Source organism: Colletotrichum siamense, assembly GCF_013390195.1.
Source record: "Colletotrichum siamense strain Cg363 chromosome Unknown KSG_Cg363_contig03, whole genome shotgun sequence".
In the NCBI taxonomy this organism is placed as follows: Eukaryota; Fungi; Ascomycota; class Sordariomycetes; order Glomerellales; family Glomerellaceae; genus Colletotrichum; species Colletotrichum siamense.
This window is the reverse complement of record NW_023501016.1, coordinates 3,523,704-3,549,049: the sequence shown is the minus strand read 5'-3', so window position 1 is coordinate 3,549,049 and position 25,346 is coordinate 3,523,704. Positions and strand designations below refer to the sequence as shown.

General features: G+C 53.7%; 10 protein-coding genes across 10 annotated transcripts; 6 read left to right on the top strand and 4 right to left on the bottom strand.

Annotated features, from left to right (window-relative positions):
* Nucleotides 1-25: 25 nt before the first annotated feature.
* pot1 (Protection of telomeres protein 1) lies at nt 26-2,267 on the bottom strand (the record flags this gene model as incomplete). The annotated part of the gene is made up of 4 exons (XM_036636774.1): nt 26-828; nt 883-1,861; nt 1,916-2,058; nt 2,117-2,267. 4 exons carry the CDS (start codon nt 2,265-2,267, stop codon nt 26-28), a joined length of 2,076 nt encoding a protein of 691 aa, XP_036498240.1.
* Nucleotides 2,268-3,588: 1,321 nt separating this feature from the next.
* On the top strand, nt 3,589-5,596 carry kapA (Importin subunit alpha; the record flags this gene model as incomplete). Its single annotated transcript, XM_036636773.1, has 3 exons — nt 3,589-3,822; nt 4,119-4,628; nt 4,685-5,596. 3 exons carry the CDS (start codon nt 3,589-3,591, stop codon nt 5,594-5,596), a joined length of 1,656 nt encoding a protein of 551 aa, XP_036498890.1.
* Nucleotides 5,597-6,792: 1,196 nt separating this feature from the next.
* On the top strand, nt 6,793-10,187 carry NUT1 (Mediator of RNA polymerase II transcription subunit 5; the record flags this gene model as incomplete). Its single annotated transcript, XM_036636772.1, has 6 exons — nt 6,793-7,453; nt 7,506-7,765; nt 7,821-7,883; nt 7,937-8,449; nt 8,504-9,041; nt 9,094-10,187. 6 exons carry the CDS (start codon nt 6,793-6,795, stop codon nt 10,185-10,187), a joined length of 3,129 nt encoding a protein of 1,042 aa, XP_036498892.1.
* A 202-nt stretch (nt 10,188-10,389) lies between these two features.
* DODA-2 (4,5-DOPA dioxygenase extradiol) lies at nt 10,390-11,419 on the bottom strand (the record flags this gene model as incomplete). Its single annotated transcript, XM_036636771.1, has 2 exons — nt 10,390-11,184; nt 11,261-11,419. The coding sequence occupies 2 exons, from the start codon at nt 11,417-11,419 to the stop codon at nt 10,390-10,392; spliced, it is 954 nt and encodes a 317-aa protein (XP_036498893.1).
* Nucleotides 11,420-12,182: 763 nt separating this feature from the next.
* On the bottom strand, nt 12,183-13,815 carry Aldh3b1 (Aldehyde dehydrogenase family 3 member B1; the record flags this gene model as incomplete). Its single annotated transcript, XM_036636770.1, has 4 exons — nt 12,183-12,645; nt 12,702-12,797; nt 12,849-13,354; nt 13,420-13,815. 4 exons carry the CDS (start codon nt 13,813-13,815, stop codon nt 12,183-12,185), a joined length of 1,461 nt encoding a protein of 486 aa, XP_036498243.1.
* Nucleotides 13,816-14,342: 527 nt separating this feature from the next.
* Nucleotides 14,343-14,775, top strand: CGCS363_v004920 (uncharacterized protein; the record flags this gene model as incomplete). Its single annotated transcript, XM_036636769.1, has 2 exons — nt 14,343-14,633; nt 14,695-14,775. 2 exons carry the CDS (start codon nt 14,343-14,345, stop codon nt 14,773-14,775), a joined length of 372 nt encoding a protein of 123 aa, XP_036498891.1.
* A 903-nt stretch (nt 14,776-15,678) lies between these two features.
* cocE-5 (Cocaine esterase) lies at nt 15,679-17,614 on the top strand (the record flags this gene model as incomplete). The annotated part of the gene is made up of 3 exons (XM_036636768.1): nt 15,679-16,156; nt 16,212-17,466; nt 17,524-17,614. The coding sequence occupies 3 exons, from the start codon at nt 15,679-15,681 to the stop codon at nt 17,612-17,614; spliced, it is 1,824 nt and encodes a 607-aa protein (XP_036497213.1).
* A 304-nt stretch (nt 17,615-17,918) lies between these two features.
* fah (Fumarylacetoacetase) lies at nt 17,919-19,454 on the top strand (the record flags this gene model as incomplete). Its single annotated transcript, XM_036636767.1, has 5 exons — nt 17,919-18,080; nt 18,131-18,611; nt 18,668-18,748; nt 18,814-19,133; nt 19,449-19,454. The coding sequence occupies 5 exons, from the start codon at nt 17,919-17,921 to the stop codon at nt 19,452-19,454; spliced, it is 1,050 nt and encodes a 349-aa protein (XP_036497212.1).
* Nucleotides 19,455-21,342: 1,888 nt separating this feature from the next.
* Nucleotides 21,343-23,667, top strand: SLC25A13 (Calcium-binding mitochondrial carrier protein Aralar2; the record flags this gene model as incomplete). Its single annotated transcript, XM_036636766.1, has 3 exons — nt 21,343-21,531; nt 21,679-22,869; nt 22,933-23,667. The coding sequence occupies 3 exons, from the start codon at nt 21,343-21,345 to the stop codon at nt 23,665-23,667; spliced, it is 2,115 nt and encodes a 704-aa protein (XP_036498684.1).
* A 652-nt stretch (nt 23,668-24,319) lies between these two features.
* On the bottom strand, nt 24,320-25,221 carry CGCS363_v004916 (Cystinosin-like protein; the record flags this gene model as incomplete). Its single annotated transcript, XM_036636765.1, has 2 exons — nt 24,320-25,002; nt 25,068-25,221. The coding sequence occupies 2 exons, from the start codon at nt 25,219-25,221 to the stop codon at nt 24,320-24,322; spliced, it is 837 nt and encodes a 278-aa protein (XP_036497216.1).
* Between the last annotated feature and the right edge of the window lie 125 nt (nt 25,222-25,346).

The following is a 25,346-nucleotide window of genomic DNA, read 5'->3' as shown; positions in this document are numbered from 1 at the left end:
CCCGTTTCATTCCCGTTCCGTTCCATTATCCACCACATATCTTGGTCCCAAAAAGTCCAAACACCCGTTCCCATCGCTTGCCAAATCCCGCGTCTGCTTTCGTTTCGTTGGGCTCCTTTACCTGCACACCATACTGACGCACGCAGCAAGTAAAGGGCCGGTTGGAAACAGTTTTGTCGGTAGCCCCCTTCCCAGACGGCTTGTCGATCATCTCAGCGTCGGAGCTATCCAACGGTGGTCGATCGCTGGGGGTCTTGTTGCTTGCCTTGGTCTTTTTCTTATTACCGGCATCAATGAGCGCCTTGGATTTCTTCTCTTCAAGATCACCCCAGAGAATGAACATCTTCTCGCGCAGCTTGAATAGCTCATCAGGGTCAGTGCGAAGATTGCAGGCGTCAAGGCCCGTTAGAAGCTGAGCTTCGAGGTTGTCGACCAGAACCCAGAAGGTGTTGTTCTTTGTGCCTGGGCTGTGCTTCTTGCCAGCCGTCGTGAATGTCGCTTCTTGGAGGCGTAGAGCAAAGCGCCACTCCCAGACGCGCTCGCCGACGAAGTTGTCTAGAGTCCCTCCATCTTCCTCTTCTGAATTCGAGTCTGACTCGGAGTCTGAATTATCAGACAATATGTCGTATTCTGTTCTTTTGCGGCCGGAAGCGAAGTCTTCGAGTCTTGGAGGGTGGAAGTCAATCACGCGCACATTGGCACGGTATTGGGCAACTGTGAAAGGCAGTTTGACAATAACGGTGGAGCCTTGCACTGTGGCTTCATAGGTCGCCGGCTCCAGAATATCAGGTATGAGACTCGTCGGTTTGTCGTGATGCTCGCAGGTCACTTGATTTCTGTTAGCTTGCAATAAACACATAAGAAAAAGTCGAGCTCGGTTACCTAAGGGGTTAAGGTCAGGGAGAGGAGCTGCAGCTGGCAATGCAGGTTTCTCGTCCCCCTTTGCCTTCTCGGCCAACTGCGCCCGTTGAAGCGCTCGTCTCTGCTTTGAGTTCAAAGGTTTCTCTGCTTGATCAGGTGCAGACCGCTTTTTACTCGTCCTCCCAATGACCGAATCGATCTCCTTTTTTTGAGCCTTGAACTCTTTTTCGTAATTGCGTTTTCTCCGGATCGCGTTCTTGAGGGCAGGATGGACATTTTCCGGGTCCTCTTGTGGATCAAGAACCTCTATGGAAATTTTTCTGGCGAAGTCGGTGCGGTCTTGACGGAGGAAGCCTTCCAAGTTCAGTCCGTTGTTTCCAAATTTGATCTGGATGTTCAAAAGATGAACCCAATCGCCGCACTTAACTTGAGAGCGGATAAGCGATGCGTGTGGCTCGTAGCAAGTTATCTGTATGCACCTTTTGCCAAAGGGACCTGCCCAATCGACCTGCGCATTAGGAATGCCTGCCTTTCCCGCAGTGTAGCCGTAGGGATCTCCGTCTCTCCCTCCATCCTGCGTCTGACCATTCCAAGCGTGATTATAGAAGGACGTATTCTCGGTGTAGTCAGACACATACAGCGTGACCTTGTCACCAGAATCAAATGGTTCTTTGACAACTTGGACGATCAGGTCACGGAAAGTGCCATCCCTGACTTCTTGAAGTTCGCAAAGCTTTTGCTTCTTCCCCTTGATTGATTGCGCCACACGAGTTGCGAAGACTTCAGCATCCGGAATGCATTCTGCCTTGATGTTCTGACGCAGCCAGGACACATACTTCTCGGCGCCAGGCTTCGACTTTTGACCAGCATCCTTCATAGATGGCTTTAGGGGTTGAGAGGCCGGCTGAGGATACGGGGGAATCTTGGACGCGGGATATACATGAATGGCAGTCGATGCCCTGTTCGTCAAAAGAGAGAGCGATCCGGAGTGCTTTTGAACCTGGGAATCGATGTCAGCCACCACGGATAAAGAACCTCAGGTGGAAGCACGCACCTTGGCTTGGTAGACAACAACAATATCTCCAGGACCGCATATAGGTATGTCTTTTTCTTGTATGCGGAAAATGTTCAACTCAACATCCCAAGTCACCTGGTCCTGGATCGAAATATCAATCAGGCGAAGCACGCACTTCATATCTGATTTTGTGTCAGGCTGCCCAAAGCAGTTTGACTGGGAAATAGGTCGAAAACATACCCTCATTTCTTGTTTTCATTGGGGCCCGGAAGTCTTTGACGACACCGATCACGTCGACGAAAGTCCAAGGCATGATCTGTCCTTCCTCCATGAAGTCTGCCAGCGCAGTGAAGCCCTTAGGAAGGTCCATGTCGGCATTTGTGTCGGCCATGTCGGCTGTTCTAGAGAGGTGAGGTAGGAAACACAGAGGAGACAGAATCGTTCGAACAAGATAAGTTGATTATTGGCGGTGGCCCAGTATCGTCATCGCCGATGACGACGAACGCCTGTTGTAAGGACCAGGATGGTGTTTTGTGTAGTGGTTCGGTCGTTGACTTCCTCTAGACGCGTGTCGGTGGCTTGAGGGCCTGTGAGACGCGCTGAGGTACCCCACCAAATTGGATGTCACTTCGCGAGACCATGTGCTTCGCTGGTGGAAGGTGCACTTACTTGCTCTTGCCACAGCCACCCAGCCTGGCCTGTGCGTGTAATGGAAGCAATGGAATTACCCAAAAGTTCGCAGTTACGCTCATGTCTTTTCCTCCGCTTTCAAGTAGGTCTCTCTTCCAGAACAGATATAGAACAACGGACAATGCGTCAAATGCAAAGATGAAGCAGACGCATCAAGGCACGCGGAACCTTGAAGGGCAAAGCTGTCAATCATTATCTTGAGAAACAAGTAGTGCATAGTAGACAACGGGCACCTTTGAGGCCTGAAAGCCAACCGTCCTCAGCGTCTTACTTAGTCTGGGAGGGTAAGTCCGTCATTGACCTCCAGAGGTGATGTGGAAAGAAGTACCTGCATAGCATTTCATGACATAATCCCCTAGGAAACCAGGCTAAGCAAAGAGAGGCAGCGCCATTGTGGGGTCACAATCTCTTACAGAGCAACTCGTCTTACTAAGGTACCTATCCAATTGAACTGCCTCCCCTGACTCAGCTAGTGAGAAGCATCTGGAGAGCCAAAGCCCGCCATTGTACAGTGTGCCTGCTCACCTAACAGGAGGAGAAAGAGGAAAAAAAAAAAAAAAAAAAAAAAGACTTCAGTGTTCGCTTGCGGCCTCAGAAGCCGTACCGGGTACCTTAGGTAAGCTCTTACCCTCAAGCATGCCACATGTCAAGTGTACGTACACAGCCTTAGCGGGCTTGCCTGGATTTGGCGAAAGGCCCTGCACTTTTCTTTCGTCGACCCGCTCTCTCGCTTCATCCTCCCCGACTTCTCCTTCCCCCCATCATCAGTGGCATAAATTTCCCACCCCTCCATCTGCAACATCTTTTCTTCCCGCGTTCTGACACCGAACTCGGCGTTTCCAGTGTTTACACACGAGAGAGCCTTCCCACATTCCTGCGCCAGACGACCAAGTCAGCATCTGTCAATAGAGACGGTTTCTTCCTTTCGCCTGCTCAAAGCAGTCAACCGCTACCTTCCCCCCTCCTGACGGGCGGCCCAAAAACAATCACTACCAGAATCAGCATCCATCTCAACAACCACCATGGCTGATCGGTACATCCCCGAGCATCGCCGCACCAATTTCAAGGCGAAGAGCACCTTCAAGCCTGAGGAGCTCCGTCGCCGCAGAGAGGAGCAGCAGGTCGAGATTCGCAAGGCCAAGAGAGAGGAGAACTTGGCCAAGCGCCGTGGTATCGGAACGGGCGAGAACAGACCCGGCGCTTCCCTCGGAGCTGCTCCAGACAGCGACGATGATACCGCTCCCACAGAGTCCCAGGTCAGTCTTGATTCCTTTCTCGCGTTTTTGCGATGGCATCGTCGCTGTCGTCGTCTCTTTGTTTGAACCCCACCAATACTGCCGCACCCTTCGTCTTATTTTCCCCCTCTGTTGCCAGGGCGCCTTGCCTCTGCCCCACTTGACCTTTGCGCGAGTCGGGACGGTCCTCTCCCACTAGACCTGAAGCCCCGCGCCAAACGACTTGCGTGAGGTTCACGACGACTGGCATTCATCAACTCGCACAGATCAGAAACATTGCTACTAGTCACCAAGCACAAGATGCTAACTATTTGCAGTTGAACGAGGACCTTCCTCAGATGGTCAACGGTGTCTTCTCCGACCAGATCGATCTCCAGATCCAAGCAACGACAAAGTTCCGAAAGTTGCTGTCCAAGGAGCGCAACCCCCCAATCGAGGAAGTCATCAAGACTGGTGTCGTCAGCCGTTTCGTCGAGTTCCTGCGCTCCCCCCATACCCTGGTTCAGTTCGAGGCTGCCTGGGCCTTGACCAACATTGCTTCCGGCTCTGCTACGCAAACCCAGGTCGTTATTGAGGCCGGTGCGGTCCCCATCTTCGTTGAGCTGTTGGCCAGCCCCGAGCCGGATGTACGGGAACAGGCCGTTTGGGCTCTCGGCAACATTGCCGGCGATAGTCCTCACTGCCGCGACTATGTCCTTAGCTGTGGCGCTTTGAAGCCTCTGCTGGCCCTGCTCGGCGATAGCCGTAAGCTTAGCATGTTGCGCAACGCCACTTGGACTCTGAGCAACTTTTGCCGTGGCAAGACTCCTCAGCCCGACTGGAACACCGTACGTAGCCTGGCACTCATCCTCCCGTCCCGTTGCTTTGCTGACGTAATTCCCAGATTGCTCCCGCCCTGCCCGTTCTTTCTAAGCTCGTCTACTCCCTTGACGACGAGGTTCTCATCGACGCCTGCTGGGCTATTTCCTACCTCTCCGATGGGTCCAACGACAAGATTCAGGCTGTGATCGAAGCAGGCATTCCCCGTCGACTCGTTGAGCTTCTGATGCACGCTTCTACCTCTGTACAGACGCCCGCTCTCCGTTCCGTGGGCAACATCGTCACCGGTGACGACGTCCAGACGCAAGTGATCATTAACTGCGGTGCCCTGCCGTGCCTCCTTTCGTTGCTTAGCTCCAACAAGGATGGTATCCGCAAGGAGGCCTGCTGGACGATTTCCAACATCACCGCCGGTAACTCCGCTCAGATTCAGTCGGTCATCGATGCCAACATCATTCCGCCTCTTATTCACCTATTGTCTAACGGTGACTTGAAGACCCGCAAGGAAGCATGCTGGGCGATCAGCAACGCGACATCGGGTGGTCTGCAGAAGCCGGAGCAGATCAGATACTTGGTTTCTCAGGGCTGCATCAAGCCGTTGTGCGACCTTCTTGCCTGCCCTGACAACAAGATCATTCAAGTCGCTTTGGATGGATTGGAGAACATCCTTAAGGTCGGCGACCTCGACAAGCAGGCTGCTGGTGAAGGTCCTGACTCGATCAACCGTTACGCCTTGTTCATCGAGGAGTGCGGTGGCATGGAGAAGATTCACGAGTGCCAGACCAACGCCAACGAGGAAATCTACATGAAGGCCTACAACATTATTGAGAAGTACTTTTCGGACGAGGAGGAGAATGCGGACGAGGGCATGGCTCAGACGGCCGGTCCTAACGGCACGTTCGGTTTCGGCGCCAACGCTGCTCCCCAACAAGGCGGCTTCAGCTTCGCTAACGGCGGCGATTCGATGGACATGTAAAACTCCAGATTGTTAGCGCAACCCGATGTGCTTTTGCTGCTTCAGCAACTTGCCTTTGGATTCGACCCAAATCAGCACCCCACACCCCCCAGCCCCCAGCACTATCTGTCACTCACCCACACCCCTTTCTGCCAGCGGCGCATTACATTTATTGCTGGACTGGCAGTCAAACACCTTTTCCCCCACCTACACACAACACACCTGCAATCGGCGTTCTCTAATATGGCTTGATGGAAATGATTGGAAGACGTTCCCAGTTGAGAGATGACAGGCCCTTTGGTAGCTTCAAAGCTCCAGCCTGAGAAAGAGGAAGAAGGCGAGAGGAAGAGAGAAGAACGCGGATATAGGCCGAAGGACGAGGCCCAGCAGACACGGGTGACAGACCTGATAGCTTAAAGCTCCAGGCCGGAGTCTGACTGGCCCACAACGCCACATGTGGCCATTGAGGCGGACTTGTACACCACGCGGGAGTTGGCCACGACGCCAGCGGCGACGACCGCGGATGGATGGCGGTACAAGAGACGGGTTGAATGGTGCTAGTGCATCTCAACTCGGGACGAGGAGTTTGGGCTGCACGACTTGCTGCCGGGGCCAAGTGGCATCTGGCTCATAGCGTTCGTAGCAAGCAATCCGCACAGCGGAATCAATGTCAATTCAATCGACAGTGAAAGTGTTACTGTGCACGTTACATGCGTTCCTAGTGACCCCTTTGGTGATGCAAAGTGAATGGTGACTTTGACAGGGAAATCTGCTAGGCGGTGCGTAGTAATTAGACACACAACTTTGCGTGAAACGGCAATAGATGCATCCTGAAATGCGATGAACGTAGGATGATTGCCATTATCGTACTATGCATAAACCTACCTGTAGGAATGTGCTGCGATTTGAGGTGCAGGGGTGGGCTTGCGAACGCCCCGCCACTGAAGCGCCGTCCTCATTGAACCCAACCTCGGGATCCCGCAAAAAGGTGCACGGCTGCTACTCCTACTGCCTATGCATTACAGGTACACCAACATTGGCAATCCCAAGGTACATTTGCGCTCAGCCCTGCCTCATCGCCAAACCCGCTTCTAATTCTTCTCCCACCCACGACAGTACTCAACGCGAGCTCCGTAGCATGCGTATTCGCGCATTCGAGGCGACGCCAACCAGCAGCACTTGATGCGCCCGGCACCTAGCGACAGCCGAGTTGCACGATGGACGGTCGCGTAATCCGAGGCGTCCAGCGCGCCGCGCTGAAGCAGTGGAACGAGTTCATTGCCATGAGTCTTGCAACTCGTCTGGATCCCGATAAATTCGAATCATACGTCCCGTTCCTTCAGGCGAAACACCCGCTTCCTCCCTCCGTCGTTGCCGATCTGTTCCTGCGGCCCCAGCCTCACAACCATGAGAGCCTCGATCCTCGAGTCCCACGCTTCCTCCAAGTACTGTCTGACCTCAACTACATCGACACGCCTTCTATCTTAGAGGCTCTATATAAGTACTCTACTTCGCGTGCGCACTCTAGAGAAGCTGCGCAAGCTTCGAATGGCGGCAATCCTACATCTCAGACCCTGCGATGGGCGAGCTCGTACTCGGCAGAGGAAGTCATGTTCTATAGACTTACGAAGTCTGTAGCTCAAGGTACAGCGATACCGAATACCGAGACTGGCCTTGCAATCGCCAAGATTATGGCCAGTTGGATTGCTCTGTTCACCGACGCCGCCACGGCCTTCACGGTCGACGTCATGGGCCAGCTGCAAAACAGCCAGGCGAGGGAAGAAATGGAGTCGGCGCGAGCTGCCTTTGTAGCCTTGCTCCTTGGAGTATGCGAAAATCACACAGTAATGAAGGCTTTTGGAAGCCCCGAGGCGAAAAGTAAGCATAGCCGGAATCTGTGCCCCTAGGAATTCGACTGACTGGTATAAAGACACCAGGAAGGCCCTGTCCGAGAGTCTAGCGAACTTCGTGCCTACGATCATGCAGAACGCCGGACCTATAGCAACTCGTCTGGACATGTTTCGTACAAGCACGCTAGCAGCGTTTGAGCCTGTTGATGAGCAGAAGAACACATCAAATGTCGAGATAGAAGACCTCTTTGATTCCTCTGTAGCACTTGAAAACTTCGTCATTTCCGAACTGCCAATCGTTAACTCGAGAGCGGGCCTATATATATATCTGAATGCTGCGGTTAGTACATGGTCGCTGTTAACAGTGAAGATGCTGACAATCATCTTTATTGTAGCTCGTTGGACGGCCACTGATCGACGATATGTCCATCTTCAACTATCTGAACAACAGATATCAGGTAATGCAAGATGGCACTATGTCATGCGCAAGTGCTAACGCTGCGAGTCTTAGGGAGACGTACAGACAACCACTATTGACCTCATATTAGCCTCGTTCGATGTGTTGGCCAATGCTGTTTCTCGAAATGAAGGCAACTCAGCTGCTCCTCTCCTTCGTTCATTTCTCATGAACAAGCTGCCTCTTCTTATTGAAAACTTGAGCAAACATATGTACCCTCCTCTGACGGCGGAGTTTTGCATCACAGAAGCGCTGGGCCGCGTAGACACAAATACCTTTCCCACACTTTCATCTATGTTTGATGAGTCCAGGAGCAACAACCCTTTCACCGACTCCGTTCGAGAAGAGTTCTGCTGGGCGTGCTGTCTCCATGGTCTAGTGCGAGAGAGCAGTATTGAGGGCCTCCTGGGCGAGACACCTTATCAAAACCTTCCGGCAGGTGGAAGGTACGTGAAGGACAATCTGGTTGCAGAATGCCTCGCGGATCCTGAGCGCATGCAGGCCCTCATTGGAGAGCTCGATGGGAAAGATGGAAACGCTGGCGCAGTCTGCCAGGCATTGACTGAGGTATGTTTTTGCTAGTCAGCAGTGGATTATATCATGTCTTCCTGACACACGCAGGTTCTGGGACAACTTTGCAGAAATAAGGAGACAATGTCTCTCAAGCTCCTTTGCAGTCAACTGGCCCAAAAACCCCTGTCTCTAGACGTCATGCTGCTTTTTGAAAAGCCGGCCACAATTCTTCATCCACTCTGCGATCTTCTGGACAACTGGAAGTATGATGAGGATCAAGGCGAGTATCAGCCCGTATACGAGGAGTTTGGGTCCATTCTTCTTCTGGTCATGGCCTTTGCATATCGCTATAACTTATCTATATCTGATCTTGGGATCGTGTCTCCTGACTCCTTCGTCTCGAAACTGCTCGGCCAAGGTCATCAGAGCCGAGTGTTTGATGAATTGTCAGAACAGCAAAAGGGTCATCTCGACGGCTGGATTCATGGGCTTTTCGACTCGGAAGCTGGTGGGCTAGGAGACGAGCTCATGTCGTCGTGCCCACCGCAAGACTTTTACCTCCTTGTTTCAACCCTTTTCCAAAACATTGTGCTTGCCTTCAGCACTGGTCATCTGTCCGAGGAAAGCTTGAGAGGAGGAGTCGAATGTAAGAATGACTCTGGCTGGTCCCCCTTTGCTGTGGCTAACTGAACTGTCAGATCTTGTCGACACATTTCTTCTACCATCTCTGGTTGTAGCCATCACGTATCTCTCCAATTCTCTGCTTATTGAACGGTCCGAATGCCAGAAGGCCATCGTTAGAGTGTTGAAGTCTGTCCTCGAGCCAACTTCGATTTCAAAGGAGGCATCGGACATGCTGTCCTCTGTCATGAACATCGTCGCAAAGCCTTTGGAGCATTCGTTGAGGACATATCAGCGATCAGACCCGAAAAGTCAAGAAATTGAGCCACTTTTAAGGGCAATAAAGGACAGCATCCCATTGTCCCGAAGGACAGGGGCGGCGGACCACGTCGAACTAGAAGCTTGGTCAGGTGTCCAACAACACCAGCACAATCATCAAAACGTAGGCTTTGCAAATACACTCCGACAAACTTTGCAAAGTCTCGTGCAATGGAGCATACATCCGGCCATGGATAGGCCGCCTCCTACGTATACCCACCGTCAAATACTCGTAGCTCTCATCATCCTCGGCGCGAAGCGACTACTACAACTCATTTACGAAGACATTAGACAACATAGCGAAGCTGGGAGTGGCAGCATCGTTTACGACGTGGCTGCGAACCTGGTTTGCGCCCCTGACGCGAACGACAGTCCTTGGGCAAACGCCCTCAACTTCATGGATAACTCGGGAAACATGCCGGCGCCTATCCAGAAGAAGCTGACGATGCGGGAAGTTCTGAAATCGGATGCCGAGAACTGCAAAAGACTGCAGAAGACAGATATGAATCTGGCCGAGATCGTGGTGAGACTACATCGCAAGGTGGAGTCCCAGATGGTCGTCGCTCAGGCCGCAGCCATTCAGGCAGATACCATGCTGCAAAACGATCTTGGCCTGGGCTTAGATGGAGGTACGGGCTCTCTCGACGATGCCATGGCAGCTGCAACTGCGAATGTTGTTGCCGGAGATGGCATGTCCGTAGATAACGTCAGCCTCGACTTGAGTATGGCTGGCGATATGGGCTTGGGTGGACCTTCCAATGCTGGGGGTGGTCTTGACCTTGGGGACAATGACCTCTTCAGTGGTCTCGATACTGGCGATGACTTTCAGTGGGACAATATGGATCTCTCGTAATGGAACACGACTTTTCAGTATCGGGTGCGATGGTGTCCCTACTGGTTTGCATCGTGTGTGGTTTACATGGACGCATAGGCGCAAAAGGACTGGAAGGGAGGGGAAAACGGGGCTTTACATCAGGGCCTTTTCACTAAGGATAGAGAGATAAATAGCATGCTACATTACATCTGATACCAAGAAATCGCACTCTGCCTGTCCTTCACTTTGCATCAACCCAGCTTCCAATTGTGAACTGCGAGTTGCACATGTTGGTGAGTTCCCAGTCTTCGGCGCCCATCTCGGCCTTCATGTTGGCATCTCCCCGGCCGCCGCACAATCCCCCCACGAACATGGTGGCCATAAAATGGTCGTCCGTCGCGTGGGCTTCGCGGAACTTGGGATGCTTCATTAAACTCGTCACCTTGCGCCTCAGCATAGGTCCGCCGCAAGGCTTCTTGCCACGAATGGCACAACCATAGACTGCCTGGTCCGTAGGCACGTCCTCCTCGTAGGCTGGGCAAAACGTGTCGATGACTTCCTGGCGGAAATCAAGCGCCCACGGCTCCGGCGGGGTGGGCTGGGCGAAGTTGTCGCGGAAACGGAGCATTGGGCCCCAGACGTTGCGGTAAAGGTTGTGAACAGAGCCTCCCGACCCGATGAACAACGTCTTGTGCTTGGCCGCCCGCAGGGGACGAAGCGCAGCGCCGACGGCTACGTGGAAGTGAGGGTCATAGAAGTCGTTCATGGAGATTAGGGTTGTGGGTGGACAGGCTTTTGGAAACATGCGAATCAGGACGAGGTAAGTGTCGTGGATCCAGTCGAAGGTCGGGTCGGTTTTGGAAGGGATGCCTGCGGCCTCCAGGTGGGCTTGGATCGTGGGAATGTAATCCAGGTCGGGGTTGAGCTTGTAGGGGTGGTATTTTTGAGGGTTCACGTAGGCTACAGGTGATTTTCCGGGCTTGGGATGCGCGGAGATGAGCACCTCTCCGGGAGCATTCGTTGCCCAGTGTGCGCCCTGTCCGCTGTTAGTTGGCTGATCAGAAAAGAAGCGGGGGATGGTGAAACGAGCAACGACGAAGCTGTATGCTTACCATCATAACGATATGCTCTATGCCCTGAGCGAGAGCTTCATCGCCACACTTCTTCCAGTACGTGGCCGAGTGGCTCTCCTCGCCTAGCATCATTGTCGAACCATGAGAAAAGAGGTGAACTGGAGTCATGGGACCCTCTTCATTGCTTCCGACGGCCATGTTTGAGAGGCGTCGTCCTTCTTGCAGGATGTCGCTGTGGTAGCTGTTCTTAGGATATATACGAACGAAGCTAACCTCGATCTTTGGGGCACTTTAAATGTTCAACTGGAGTTTGTCGTAAAAAACTGATGGATGGCACGATGGCGAAGACTTCTGGGAAGGTTATCTCACGTCGTGGGCATTGATGTTAGTGGCAGTTGGCTGCTCTCGATAGCTATGCCGATTGTCATTGCCACATCTCAGCCCAGGACGGCCCCATCGGCGGACGGAATGCTCACTCGAGACGCTATATCTGATCATCCGGCAAACTTGAGAGGCCCGACATGGCGGCAATTACTGCTTCGCCATGCCCCCGGAAGGTAGGAGCGTGAATGGTCTGGGGTTCGCCTGGGGAAATACGGGGCCGGCGGGGCCGGTGCAGGAGAATGGGCTCTTTCCTCCACTTCCCGAGCCGAGACCGAGCCGGTAGCCAGCCCGCCCTCAACAACCTAAGTGCCGAATCACTGCAACTACCATGGAATGCGACCTGAACACGCCTGATTCGTGTGGTTTCATTTCTACATGTGTAAAAGACTTAGTCAGCGGCCAGCAAACTTCCCCGGGCCATTTTGCGAAGGCCTCGTATCTTGGGAACCATTGGTGATCTGCCTGAAGCTTTGTTGAAGTTGCCAAATTGTGATGAATGCAGTAAGAAGTGGGTTGCATTTGCAGACTATTATACAGACGCACAAGCCTAATTATGAAAATGAGGAAACTGAGGAAACTAAGACCTGAGCTTCAATGCGTAGTCAAACACTCTGCGTCCACCGATCCATGTTCCATACGCCAGACTTGGGAGCACAATGCTCATGATCAGGCTGGCACCAACTACGAACCCTTGCTCGAAGAATCCCAACCTGCTGTTTCCAGGCTGGTTCGTGGGCTTCAGGGGGGCAGTCGCCAAAGCCCGCAGGCTTTGTGTCGTGATGCCGCCGGCGCCAGAGAGGAGCTGGTCGACCTTTGCCAGTGCGCCGGAAGGCTGCTCAATGAATTGTGGCCGGGACACGGAAAACATCTCCTTGCTGTAACGGAACTCGAAGGCCGCATCGTGCAAGGTGGATGCCGCAGGCCCCAGGAGAAGGCTGGAGGGGATCTGGTTGACAAAAGAAATGTGCGAGGGAAGGTGTTGTGAGAGGTACTTTGCCGCGTCAGGACTGGCGAAGAAGTAGCCCGCCAAGAGAGGCTTTCTATAAACAGTATTGAGACAGCGTTTCGTGTGAAGGAATGACATGGAATGACTTACTCAAACTCATAAGTGTATATGGAGTCCACGAGGCCAGATGAAGTCGCAATCGGCAAGAAACGCCCACTAACCTTAGCATTCAAGAGAGAAGTGTTCCTGCAGTCGTCAACAGCCCGTCGCCACCACTGAGCACCGGGAAAAACTCACTTGTCCTTGATGTCAACCAACTTGAAGTCCTTCGATCCAAAGCTGGAGACCAGCCGCTTCTCCTCAGCCTCCTGTACGGCCGCCCTCGTCTCGTCGCTTTTGTTGTCACTTGCGCGTCGAACGGTCGTCTCCCGCGCGAAGGCAAGGGAAGCGTGCTTTGAGCATGCTTCGAAGAACTCCTTCTTCACGTACTCATTGACTAGAACGAGATCTGGCGCATACGGTGACTGTCCCCCAAAGCCGAAACGTGCGGCTGTGATGGCCCCTGCTGCGGCTTCAATGTCGGCGGTACGGTCGACGATGGCAATGGCACGGGCAGTGTTGGAGGAAACAAAGTGATTAACATGGCTTGCGCTGGGTGCAACGCCTGTTTGATCCACGAGGATTGCCGAGTCGAGAAGCGATTGATCCGTAATTTTCTTTGTAATGCAGAAAGCATTCTGATTCAGAGCTCGAGGAAGAACGCTGCGGAGAATCGAGTCAAGCTGCAGCAGAGTATCTTCGAGCTGCTCGCTCTTGGGTCAGCTTCGTTCAAGACCATGAGATGACCGTGGTTCGGAATCCTACAAACCTCGAGCGCAACCACAGAACCTGCAGCTATAGCCGCAGCAAGAGGGCTCAGAATAGAGAACAGCCGAGTGTAAGTTGTTGGCCTAATGATAACCAGCCCAGCACCGGTTCGTCTAGTGGTGTTGTCCTTGCCATGAGCTACTAGATACTCGGTATCGAGCTCCTTTCCAAAGTCAAGAGACTCATAGAAGTGGCGAATGGCCTCCATTGATAGAAAATGCTCAACCTCGACTTCCGTCCTTGACGCGCCCGAGTCCTTTTCTTCGGCAGCGCACAGCGCTGCGGACTCCTTGCGTAATTCCTCATGAAGACTGATGAGGTTGTCTTGGCGGAACCGAATGCCCTCCGCGCGCCCATCAACAAGGGTCACGAGCAGTTTCTCGATGGCAGGTTCCATTGCGGCAGTCGGTTGGTCTCCAATGAGAAGGGCAAAGAGGTGTGAATAGGAGGGTAAGTGAGATGGACGCAATTCTGATCTGCCCTGGGTGAAGTTGAAGCTATTCTATCTAGATACCCCGAGGGAGCTGTGACATATTCCGACAGTGACACCCTCCAATGACCCGATAGCTCGAACGGCTTGGCGGTACCTCAAGCTAGACGTCCGGGGCTGAGAGGGGCGGAAAGTGGAGGACAGGGGTACTGGTCGATCACAGTCAAGCTTACCAGGATAGGGCAGACGCAGTTCAGTTCTCCCCGCATTTCCGACGCAGGACTCGTTCAAACGGGGAGCGGGTTCGCGGAGATGGACGGGTCGACGGTCGGCATATTGAAGCGGCCTGCTCCCCCCTTGTGGTTCATTTTCTAGACAGGCGTAGACCACTCTCCAGAACTGAGTCCAGAACTGAGATTGAAGTCGTTTGCTACACAACTCATCCTTTGCAAAACCCACTCCACAGACAAGAACGTACAGCCACGCGCATCAGTATGTCGGCCACCACAACAGACAACCCGATCACAACGACAGTCCGCCAGGACTACCTCCACGACTACAGCATCCGACTCACTGGAGGCGTCGAGGAAGCGTACGCGAGGCCGTCCAGAGATGCGCCTTTGCCAGCGGTTGAGAACCCTCCCGATTGGTATGACCAGCATCGCCAAGTGCCTCCGTACAGACCCATCAACCGAGAGCTGGATGTGGCAGATAGACCTTGGGGATCCAACAGGATTGAGAACGGCTTCGTTTTTGTGATGTTGAACGGATGTTGGATTCAAGGGGTAAGAATGCGCCCATGGCTAGGCAAACCATGCCGGCTGGTTACTGACGTGCGTCTGACAGGTTACCAACTGGCTTTGGAGAAGCACGGGGGGGAAGGTAAACCAGACATATTGGAGGGCCAAGGTTGGCGGCGAAATCTGACTGCTAACAGCGGTGGATTTGGAGACGGAGGGAGACATCATGGCATTGCGATTGCAATTGTACACTACCGGATTGGGAATTCCGCGACACCACACAAGGCACGAATAGCTTCATTCATTTTGACCGAAAGTGGTTGAGAATCGCCATATGAGAGGGAGCGCGTGTGTGTGCATCAGAGGCAATGTTGACGTTGGTTGGCGAAACCACCGTAAAACTCGCCAGCATGTCGGAAGCCACTATCGGCTCGGCAATAGAAATGCAGTACACTGAGTTTTCATTCGCAGCGTACCTGTGTAGGTGACTCGGCTCGCCTGAGTTGAGCTGATACAAGAGAGGAAAGAAAAGGAAAGGAGGCATTGACCCCTGCCCTTCGCGTTGGAGCTCCGAGGTTCGCCGGAGCACGTCACATTTGCTTCACAAGAAGGGAGCTCAAACCTCGTCGTCTCCCAACCAACCAAAAACCAAAACCAGCCATAGCCACAGCGGCAGCCCGTCAGCCCGTCATACACGAAACAGTTCGAGGACAGTACGGGGCGTGCTGTGCCTCGCTACCTACTTAGGTAGGTAGGTACGCTCAGCTGCCTACCTACCAGTACCCAAGGTAGGTAGGTACCTAAGGTAACCAACCGTAAGTTGAGGTCCGGTGCAGGGCAGTTGGTTGGGGTCAGCCCCTCCCCCACCCTTCCGCCGCCGACGGAACGCCATGAGGGGTCCATCTTCATCACCTCCGCTGTCCACTCCAACGTCAAGGCTCTTGCCGTGAAGAACGTGACTACGATTCCGAAATCTTCCAGTCTCTCGCAATAAAACCCAATCAGGACCCTTTTGAAACAAACACAGTCGATTCCGAGTGACACCATTACCATCGTCTTCGTAACCTCACCACCGATCTACTTAATTGCCATGTCTGTCAAGACTCCGCCCATCAAGGACCTCCTCGAGGTCACGGAGGACAAAGAGAATGGCCTTACTTTTATGAAGAACGTCTCCATTCCCCTGAAGGACTCAACACTTCCAATCAGAGCCAATGTCTACCTCCCGCTCACGTCGGAAAAGACCGGTCGCTATCCGGTGCTGGTAACCTACGGCCCCTATGGCAAGGACATTCCTTACGCCAAGTTCTACCCTAAGTCGTTCAGTGAGGTGAACCCCGAGCAGAAGTCAAAGTACTCAGCCTGGGAGACGCCGGACCCTGTCTACTGGACCAGCCAGGGCTATGCCATCATTAGAGCCGACGAGCGCGGCCTGGGCCAGAGCCCTGGTTTTCTAGATACCATGAGCCGCGGCACGAGCGAGTGTTTCTTCGATGTTGTCGAATGGGCCGCTGAGCAGCCTTGGTCTAATGGAAAAGTTGGCCTGTTGGGTATATCCTACTATGCTGGTATGTGTCTCCTGTCTAGACGCCAATCATCGCCGGTTGCTTATACATGTCACAGGCTCTCAGTGGCGAGTTGCGGCTCGCCGGCCCAAAGGTCTCGCAGCCATTATCCCGTGGGAGGGTATGTCTGACTACTACCGTGACCGTTGTCGGCACGGTGGCATTTACTCCAATAAGTTCATCGGCGTGTGGTGGAATCGACAGGTCCTTGTGAACCAGTATGGCCGCAAAGACAGGTCGAAACTGGACTTTCCTCCCGATGGGCCCGGAGCCAGGGGTCAGGAGGACACCATCGAGGGTGATCTGCCTGACGACGTCCTGATTGCCAACCGTCAGGATCAAACCAAGGATAACGAGGCCAATCGTTTCCGCGACGACGACTATTACGCTAGCAAGGAGTATAAACTGGAAGACATTGAAGTTCCCGTGTTGAGCGTTGCCAACTGGGGTGGTATTCTCCTTCATTTGAGAGGCAACGTCCAGGGATATCTCGGAGCCGGCTCTAAGCTGAAGTACCTCCGCTTCATCACTGGGCGGCATGATCTACCCTTCTACTACCCCGAGGAGGTTGAACTCCAGAAAAGCTTCCTCGACGCTTTTCTGAAGGGTGATGATCGCGTGGGCTGGAGTGTTCCTGGTAAGGTGTCTCCTGTAACGCTCACACTGCGCAAGGGCAACGTCGGTTTCAACGATGCGCAGAGGGAGAAGGCTTACGAGAAGAGAGAGGAGAGTGCCTGGCCCATTCCACGTACAGAGTACACAAAATTTTTCCTGACCTCGGATCTGGGATTGACAGCAGCTGGTCCCAGTTCGGAGTCAAAGACTGTGTCGTATAAGGCTCTTGGGTCCTTGGAGAACCAGCAATTCGTCTCCTTTGCCACTGCGCCCTTTGAGCAGGAAACCGAAATCACAGGTCACGTAGTGGCCCACCTCAACGTCTCTGTAACGCCCGACAATACCGGACACGACACCGATATTGACCTATTCGTCACTCTGCGCCACATCGACCCGACAGGCCAGGAAGTGTTCTACACAGGAACAGCCGGAGACCCTGTGCCACTTGTGAAGGGCTGGCTTCGTGTGAGCAACCGCAAGGTGCATGACGAGAACCCTAGACACAAGTCTTGGCTGCCTCACAGAGAGTATCTTTCAACAGACGTCCAGCCTGTAAAGGCCGGCGAGATTTACGCGGTAGATGTCGAGCTCTGGCCTACGAACGTAGTTGTCGACAAGGGCGGCAAAATCGTATTTGAAGTTGCGAGTGGCGACACACAAGGCAGTGGCATTTTCCAGCACTCCTCCGATGTCGATAGGTGAGCCCCTCTTCCCGCACATCCTTTTCAACACCATGACTAACTTCCAATACCTAGGCCTGCCATCAAGTTTGCAGGGCTCAACAACATTCATTTCGGGCAGGGCCTGGAGAATTATGTGACGTTGCCCGTAATCCCGTCCAAATGAGAACTTGGAGACGAATTTGGAAGTACCTGATGCGTGGGAGGGCGCGTATGCCGCGAAGTTTGCCGAATTGCTCTTTAAACCAGATGCCAGGTTCGGGAAATTAAACCGACCCAGTGAATCCGGGGCCGGCGGCGGCGGGGGCGGGGGAGGAGGGGGCGGCTGATGTTGGACCACCCTATGAAGCTTGTTGCTGTGAGACGTAAAAGACAAGTAGCCGCTGTCGTAGAATGATGCGTAGCCGATACTCTTAATTTTGTCGCCGTTACTCCTTTCATCACTGAATTTGGACGCCCAGCACGCGAAGATGAGCTTCTCTGAGCATTTCTCCCTGGCCAACATTCCGTACGGCATTGCCAGCACTGCCGAACATCCTAAGGGCGTAGCCACGAGGATTGGCGATTTGGTTGTATTTCTTGCGGATTTGGGCCTCGATGCTTCTAAGCAGGTCCAAGCCGCGCTGTCCCAGGTATATGCCACAGCCTTCGAAAGAGGAACGTGATATTGACCATGAACTAGCCAACTCTGAACGCTCTAGCCGCCATAGGGAAGGACGAACTCCGTATGCTCAGAAAGAATATTCAAACCACCTTGTCCGATCAGTCGGTGGTTACAAAACACGGCGTCCCGATTGAACATGTTCATCTGCATTTGCCGGTGCAGATTGGCGGTTTCACCGACTTCTCTTGCTCCAAGGAACACTTGTTGAACGCATCAGCGGCCGTTATGGGACAGGCGTCGATGCCGCCCGCAGCACCATATCTTCCGATCGGGTACAGCGGTCGGCCGTCCAGCATCGTGGTCTCGGGAACGAAAATCACTCGCCCATACGGTCAGTTTCGTGATGGAGACAAGATTGGGTTCGGACCATGCAGAGCTCTTGACTACGAGCTGGAGGTAGCTTGCATCATTGGAAAGGCGACGGAACTTGGCGACCGGGTTGCCATTTCTGATGCCGACGAGCATATCTTCGGCCTTGTTCTGTTGAATGACTGGAGTGGTAAGTAGAGCATCGTTGCGAAGGAAGGAGAGAGCCGCGTCGCTGACAGCAAGCAGCTCGTGACATCCAAGGGTTCGAGATGAACCCTCTCGGCCCAATGAATGGCAAGTCTTTTGGAACTTCAATCAGCCCTTGGGGTAAGTCTTACGTCCGCACGCCGAATTGTTCCTGATTGCAGTACTGACAATGCAATTGGTTTCAGTAATAACCCTTGAAGCACTGGAGCCTTTTGCGACACGGCCGCCCACAAAGGACGTACCAGCGCAGCCTTACCTGCTCGACCACAAAGAAAAGTCAAGCTACAACATTGCCCTCAAAGCCGAGGTATTGGCGGACGGGCAGACCACGACGGTATGCACGGCGCAGCTCAGCTGGATGTATTGGACGTTTCGAGATCTTGTAGCGCAGCAGACGATCAACGGTTGCAACCTCAACACGGGTGACGTTTTGGCTACGGGTACGGTGTCGGGTGCTGGCGACGACGAGCACGGCTGTCTGCTTGAGATGACCAAGGGTGGCAAGGTGAGTTGGAAGACATGTGACGGTCAGGAAAGAACATATCTGCAAGACGGCGACGGAGTGCGCCTGAGCGGCTATGCTGGCGACGGCGTGGGGTTCGGTGAGTGCAACGGATTCATCTCTCCCGCTCGGCCACTTTGAACCGACAAGGAAGTCGATTCGCGAGGCGGCAAACAAGATTGACTGGAACTTGGAAGCCGGATGCGCAAGCGGGAGCGCCGGTCCTCGAGTCGAGGCCAGGTGCTCCGAGCCGATCCCTAAGCCCCAGCTGGCCCTTCTGACGTCGGTCAAACTGGTCTCGGTTTCCGAAAGTGGTAGGCCTAGGCACCTGCACCTCCGTTGGTGCGGATGTGTCGCAGTGAAAGTGCGGCAGTGGGTTTGACGCAGTGGGAGAGGAGAGCATGGGGTTCTTAGTGTGCGTGACCGCCGGTTCTACAGGAAACAAAAACCAACATTTCAGCCCAGCAGCTCCCGCGGCCGTTGAATTCCGTAGAAGATTGTCGTAATACTGCGTAATCCCAAATATTTTGGGGGTCTTGCAGACCATGTGTCCAGCTGTAGCTGTGCCTTATCCGAGGCGGCTAGAATTCCCGCGTGTCCAGACAAGCCTAGGTTCGATTCACCCGCTTCCCCATGGGCACCCTCGGCATGTTCGGGGCGGGACCGGGATCCACTTGTCCGAAGTTTATGCGCACGAATCTGATGGCACTCGTGAACCATCGGAGGAACGGAGTGGAGCGCCATGCCCTGATCCCCGTCAACCTGAAAGCTGTCGACGTGTGTGTGAAAATCCTGGTAGAGACCAATGTTTGCTTCCTCCGTGGAGTATGTACACAGAAAGCAAGCTATGCCAGTGACTGTTTGTTGCGCAGGAGTCCGCGGCTTTCTGTCCGTTGTGCATGTTCCTTCTGACAAGGTAGATGGCTTGCTTCCGGTCGTGACACATGTCGAGGCACTTGACAAGTACGTGTTAACCGATTTCGAGGCTACTTGAGGTAAGGAAGGTCAAAATCAGGACCTGAAGGAGTATTGATGTTGGGGGGGGGGGGAGAAAAGAAAACGGCGGCGGGAAGGAGAAAAGAACGGCAGAGTGAAGCTGCAGTTCTGCACACACGCACCGTCGAGGGCGGAAGCAAGACCGGCCTTGTCCGAGGCGGTCAGCCCGCCACTACAGGGCTGGTGGTAGTACTTTAGAAGCGCGCAAACGCTGTACTATGCAGTAGGAAGCGGCATGTGTGCGCACATGTCGGCGGCGGCGTCTGTGGGTTTGTGCATGTGGCACTCCTGCCAGGCGTGCCAGGCCAGCTGGTCCACAAATGCCTAGGTCACCGCCGGCCGATGAATCCTTATCGTGCCCATTATCTTGGGTATCGCGGCACGCTAGGCGGGTATCAACTATGATCCGAAGCCTGTTCCTGACTCCCGCGTGGAGGTAGGGGGGGAAAAAAATTACGCCAGAGGCTGGCGATTCCGAAAAACGGGCACCCGCATCTGAGGAATTGACTCAGGCCCCGCCGTCATCCCGCTGGTTTTGTCCATTGTGTCTGTCTCTTGTCTCTTGCGCCTTCTACAGCGTGTTCTGTGTCTCTGCTCAGTGTCTCTGATTGTTCTTCAGATGTACCTGGCATACCGTTCGTGCTAGGCTCGGTACATGCCAATACTCTGAATCCGTCTAACGCGTCCTCTAAACCGAGACCGCCTGACCATTCTGTAGCTTCCATGTTTCCTTTCGGAGTCCCTGCTGCGTGCGACCAAAGACCAAAGTGACCGGCTGCAATAGGAAGCTTCTCAAGTTGTGTGACCAACTTCCCCGGACGAGCCTCCCCCAAATTTTTTTCCCACTGCATCTCCCCTATCCGCTCTCTACCTACCTTGCCTCCTAGATCTCAACTTGACTTCTTGCCCACTTTCCTTACCCTGACTGACCAACCTGTCCCTCTTTGTGTCCATTGAGTTCGTAATAGAAACGACCGATCCTGGAGCGCAACCTCTCCCCAGAGGCCCACGTCGGCTCCAGTGACTGGTAGAGACCAAATCTTATCGCGCCGCACCACCCTACCTTACCTCGCGCGATAACATCTGCTCAACCCACAACCCACACCCACCTTACCTCCTCTTCTCTTACCCAGGTTAAGGCAGGGTCCTCAGTTCTCAGACGATTTTCCTCGTGCCTACTGCATCACCTTCTTCTTGCGAATCCAATCTGTCCAAGATGAGCAAAGCAGCGGCCGTCAAGGAGGCCGTCAAGGAGAGTCTCCTTGGCGCTGAAGAGCCCGTCCAGTTGTCCGCCCAGACCAAAGCCAGATTCGTCGCCAATGCTGTCAAGGACGAGGCATCAGGGGAGCTCTTAATGGGCCCTGAGCAGTTTATTAACGCTGTTGCGCCTACTGACGAGGACTATGTGAGCTTTCCCCTTCTCCTCATCTTCTCCACCTTGAATGCTGTCCCTTCGCGGAATTCCATGTCATGAAGTTGGACGAGAAGCTGTCTCCGATATTCCTCCGATACACCACGCGATCGTTCGCTAACTCCATCGCCCACCGCATAGCACAAAATCAAGCGTGAACAGTACGGCATTCTCTTTGGCGTCGCCGACCGCAAGGGTGCAGGCAAAATAACTCTTTCCGAATGGGCCGCCTTCGAGAACCTGTTGATGAAGCCCGACGCCGAGTACGAGATCGCTTTTCGCCTTTTCGACGTCGATAGAACCGGCAACGTCAAGTACGAAGACTTTCGAAAGCTCTACGAGCTGAACAAGGGACCCGACAGTATTCCCTTTGACTGGGAGTGCGAGTGGGCCAAACTGTACATTGGCAGCAAGAAGAAGCGTCACCACATGGACTACCCTCAATTCTCCCAGATGCTGCGCGGTCTCCAGGGCGAGAGAATTCGCCAGGCCTTCCAGCAATTCGACCAGGACGGCGATGGCTTCATCGACCCCGAAGATTTTGAGCGCATCATCCGCGAAACATCTAAGCACAAGCTGTCTGACCACTTGCTCGAGAACCTATCGACCCTGTGCAACATTTCCCTCGGCAGCAAGGTCTCGTATGCCAATGTGCGCGCTTTCCAGAACATGATCAAGGAGATTGATCTCGTCGAGCTCATTGTGCGCCGTGCTTGTGCTAAGAGCCCGGATGGCAAGATTACCAGGACAGAGTTCCTGAACCAAGCCGCCAAGATCACTCGGTTCTCCCTCTTCACTCCCATGGAGGCCGACATTCTTTTCCACTTCGCCAGCCTCGACGAGCCCTCGGGTCGTCTCGGACTTGCCGATTTCGCCAAGGTACTTGATCCCTCATGGAGAAACGCCCTCTCCGAGGTCGACGATGCGGCTCAGAAAGCAATTGCCAAGGGCGCCTCAGCAAGCAAGGCGCTTCTTGGTCGGGTCCTCGAATCCGGCTACAACTTCGGCCTTGGCAGTTTGGCCGGGGCCTTCGGTGCCTTCATGGTGTATCCCATCGATCTCGTGAAGACGCGCCTGCAAAACCAGCGAGGTGCCAGACCAGGCGAGAGGCTGTACAAGAACTCAATCGATTGCTTCCAGAAGGTATGGAGAAACGAGGGTTTGCGCGGTCTGTACTCCGGTGTTCTGCCTCAGCTTGTTGGTGTAGCACCCGAGAAGGCCATCAAGCTGACGGTGAACGACCTTGTTCGTGGCCACTTCACCAACAAGGAGGGCAAGATTTGGTACGGCCATGAGATTCTTGCCGGTGGCGCTGCTGGAGGTTGCCAAGTTGTAAGTCTCCCCCATAAACGCACACATCTGGGTTCGCATCGGTCCTGACATGATTCCTTTTAGGTCTTTACCAACCCTCTGGAGATCGTCAAGATTCGACTCCAGGTTCAGGGCGAGGTCGCCAAGACTGTTGAAGGAGCCCCGAAGAGATCCGCGATGTGGATTGTCCGCAACTTGGGTCTCGTTGGTCTTTACAAGGGCGCTTCTGCATGTCTACTGCGCGACGTTCCCTTCTCCGCTATCTACTTCCCAACCTACAGTCACCTGAAGAAGGACATGTTTGGAGAGTCGCCTACCAAGAAGCTGGGCGTCGTTCAGCTACTTACTGCCGGCGCCATTGCCGGCATGCCGGCCGCCTACCTCACCACGCCTTGCGACGTCATCAAGACCCGTCTCCAGGTCGAAGCTCGCAAGGGTGAGGCCACATACACCGGTCTCCGTCACGCAGCCAAGACCATTTGGAAGGAAGAAGGCTTCCGTGCTTTCTTCAAGGGTGGTCCCGCCAGAATCTTCCGCTCATCTCCCCAGTTTGGTTTCACCTTGGCCGCGTACGAGGTTCTGCAGAGCCTCATTCCTTACCCCGGCTCGTCAGACTCTATGAAGGTTCACACTGGTGTTGGGGAAGCTGTGTCCACGTTGAGAGAGAAGATGGACACCAGCCCCTTTGCGCGCAGCCGCAACGCCCTGAAGATTATCCTCGATATCGACGAGGACTTTGGTAAGGTTAAGGTGCCCAGCCAGGAGTCTTGGAAGAAGCTTCCTGCGTTCATGCAGACCAACGAAAACGGCTCTTCATGAGCGGCCTCGACCGAAATTCTGGACCTGAAATTCAAATGATCAGACAGTGCACGGCCTGAGAAAGAGCAGGCAGGTGTTTCTGGCTGAAAGGAAGGATTAGTCACATATCGCATATACGGCCGGGGAAAAAAGTTCTAGAGCATAAAGCAAGACCAGAACAGAGACGACTCTAGAGCGGAGAAAAGTTGGGAGGCACCTTGCGAGACTGCATATTACCCCGACGGCGTTCAGGGGCAGGCATACAAAGGGACTTCGGCATTTGTTTTTCTTTCTTCCTTTCCTTCCTGTCCTGTGCAGTCCTTCTGGACGTTGTTTGCAAGTGGTTGGTATACTCGCGTTTCTTGTTGAGCTTCGCTGCGCCTGGCATACCGTGGTTGGAGACAAGGCTACAGTAGAGGTAGACTTCTAGACTTCTTGCAGAGGAGCGTGTTTAGACTGTTTCGTATTTTGTCTAGATATGTATGAAATATTTACTACTGCTCACAGATGTGTTCCAATAGCACAATATGCATGCTCCAAGCTTCGCAGGCTGTCCGGCACATTCAGCAAGAACGCAGGGGTTTGTACTCAGAAGTAGGTATCGTTCTATTCTCTAAAGTAATCAAGATATGCCGGATAGCAGTCAGTATAAAGTCGTACCAAAAGCAAGTGTCTAGTCTAGTCGTTGGTGTTCTTCATCGTCTGCACGAAGAAGGGAATCCCTCTCCTCGGCCTTACCATCTGAGCCGCGGTACAGTATATAGTGTTGAGTCATGAACACTAGGTCGTAAACCATGGACACGTTGCCTAGGGCGAACTTGACGGGGTTACCAGTGATGCCGGACCAGTCGCCCTGCAAATACGAGTCGATGGCCTGCTGGGCGCAGGACAACAGGCCACCAGAGAAGTCAAGCAGAATCTGCCAAATCGACCAACCCTTGGTCGACTTGTTTCTGTAGTTGGTGATGACTTGCGGGGTATACTTGATCAACGTGATAACCAGCTTGACGTAAGAGATGGCATATACCACATCGAGAGCACACCAGCTCGTCCGCGGGTCACCGTCGCTAGGGGCCCCGACGACGATGAATGCGACGAGGATAACGCCCACGACGCAACCAAATGCGATGCCCGTGATGAAGCGGCTGGGCTTGGTGCCCGCGGCAGGGGAGAAACCCCAGAGACTTGGAAGATACTGGCTGGTTGTGATGCAGGAGAGGAGAAGGGCGTGAGCGGCGAAGGTGATATCGTTGAAGGCGACGGTCGGGGTAAGGCCATGATTGCGTGCGGCGTACTGGGAGCGGACGACGGGAGAATAGTAGAGGCAGGAGTTAGAGACGAGGTATGCCAGAAAGCCTGAACATCACGGATTAGCCACCCTGTCGCGTTGCGCCAGAGCTCTTGAGGAGCCTGCAACGTACCGAGGCAATTGATGAGAGGAAAGTCGACTGTCGTGCCAGCCGTGGTTTTTCTTGTGAAGTTCAGAAGAGGCTGCGGATAAAAGGACCCGGACCAGCAGAGGAAGTAGATCCAGCCAAATACGGCAGACAGGAAAGGGAGGAATTCGAACGCCATTCTCAGGGTCGCGTGATTATTGGCTATGGGCTTTCCAGTTCACCTGATCATTCGAAGTAGAGTCGCGATGCGTTTCCCAAGCCCTTCAAGTCAGCCAGCCAACCTGCAAGTCCTGAAATCGAAGG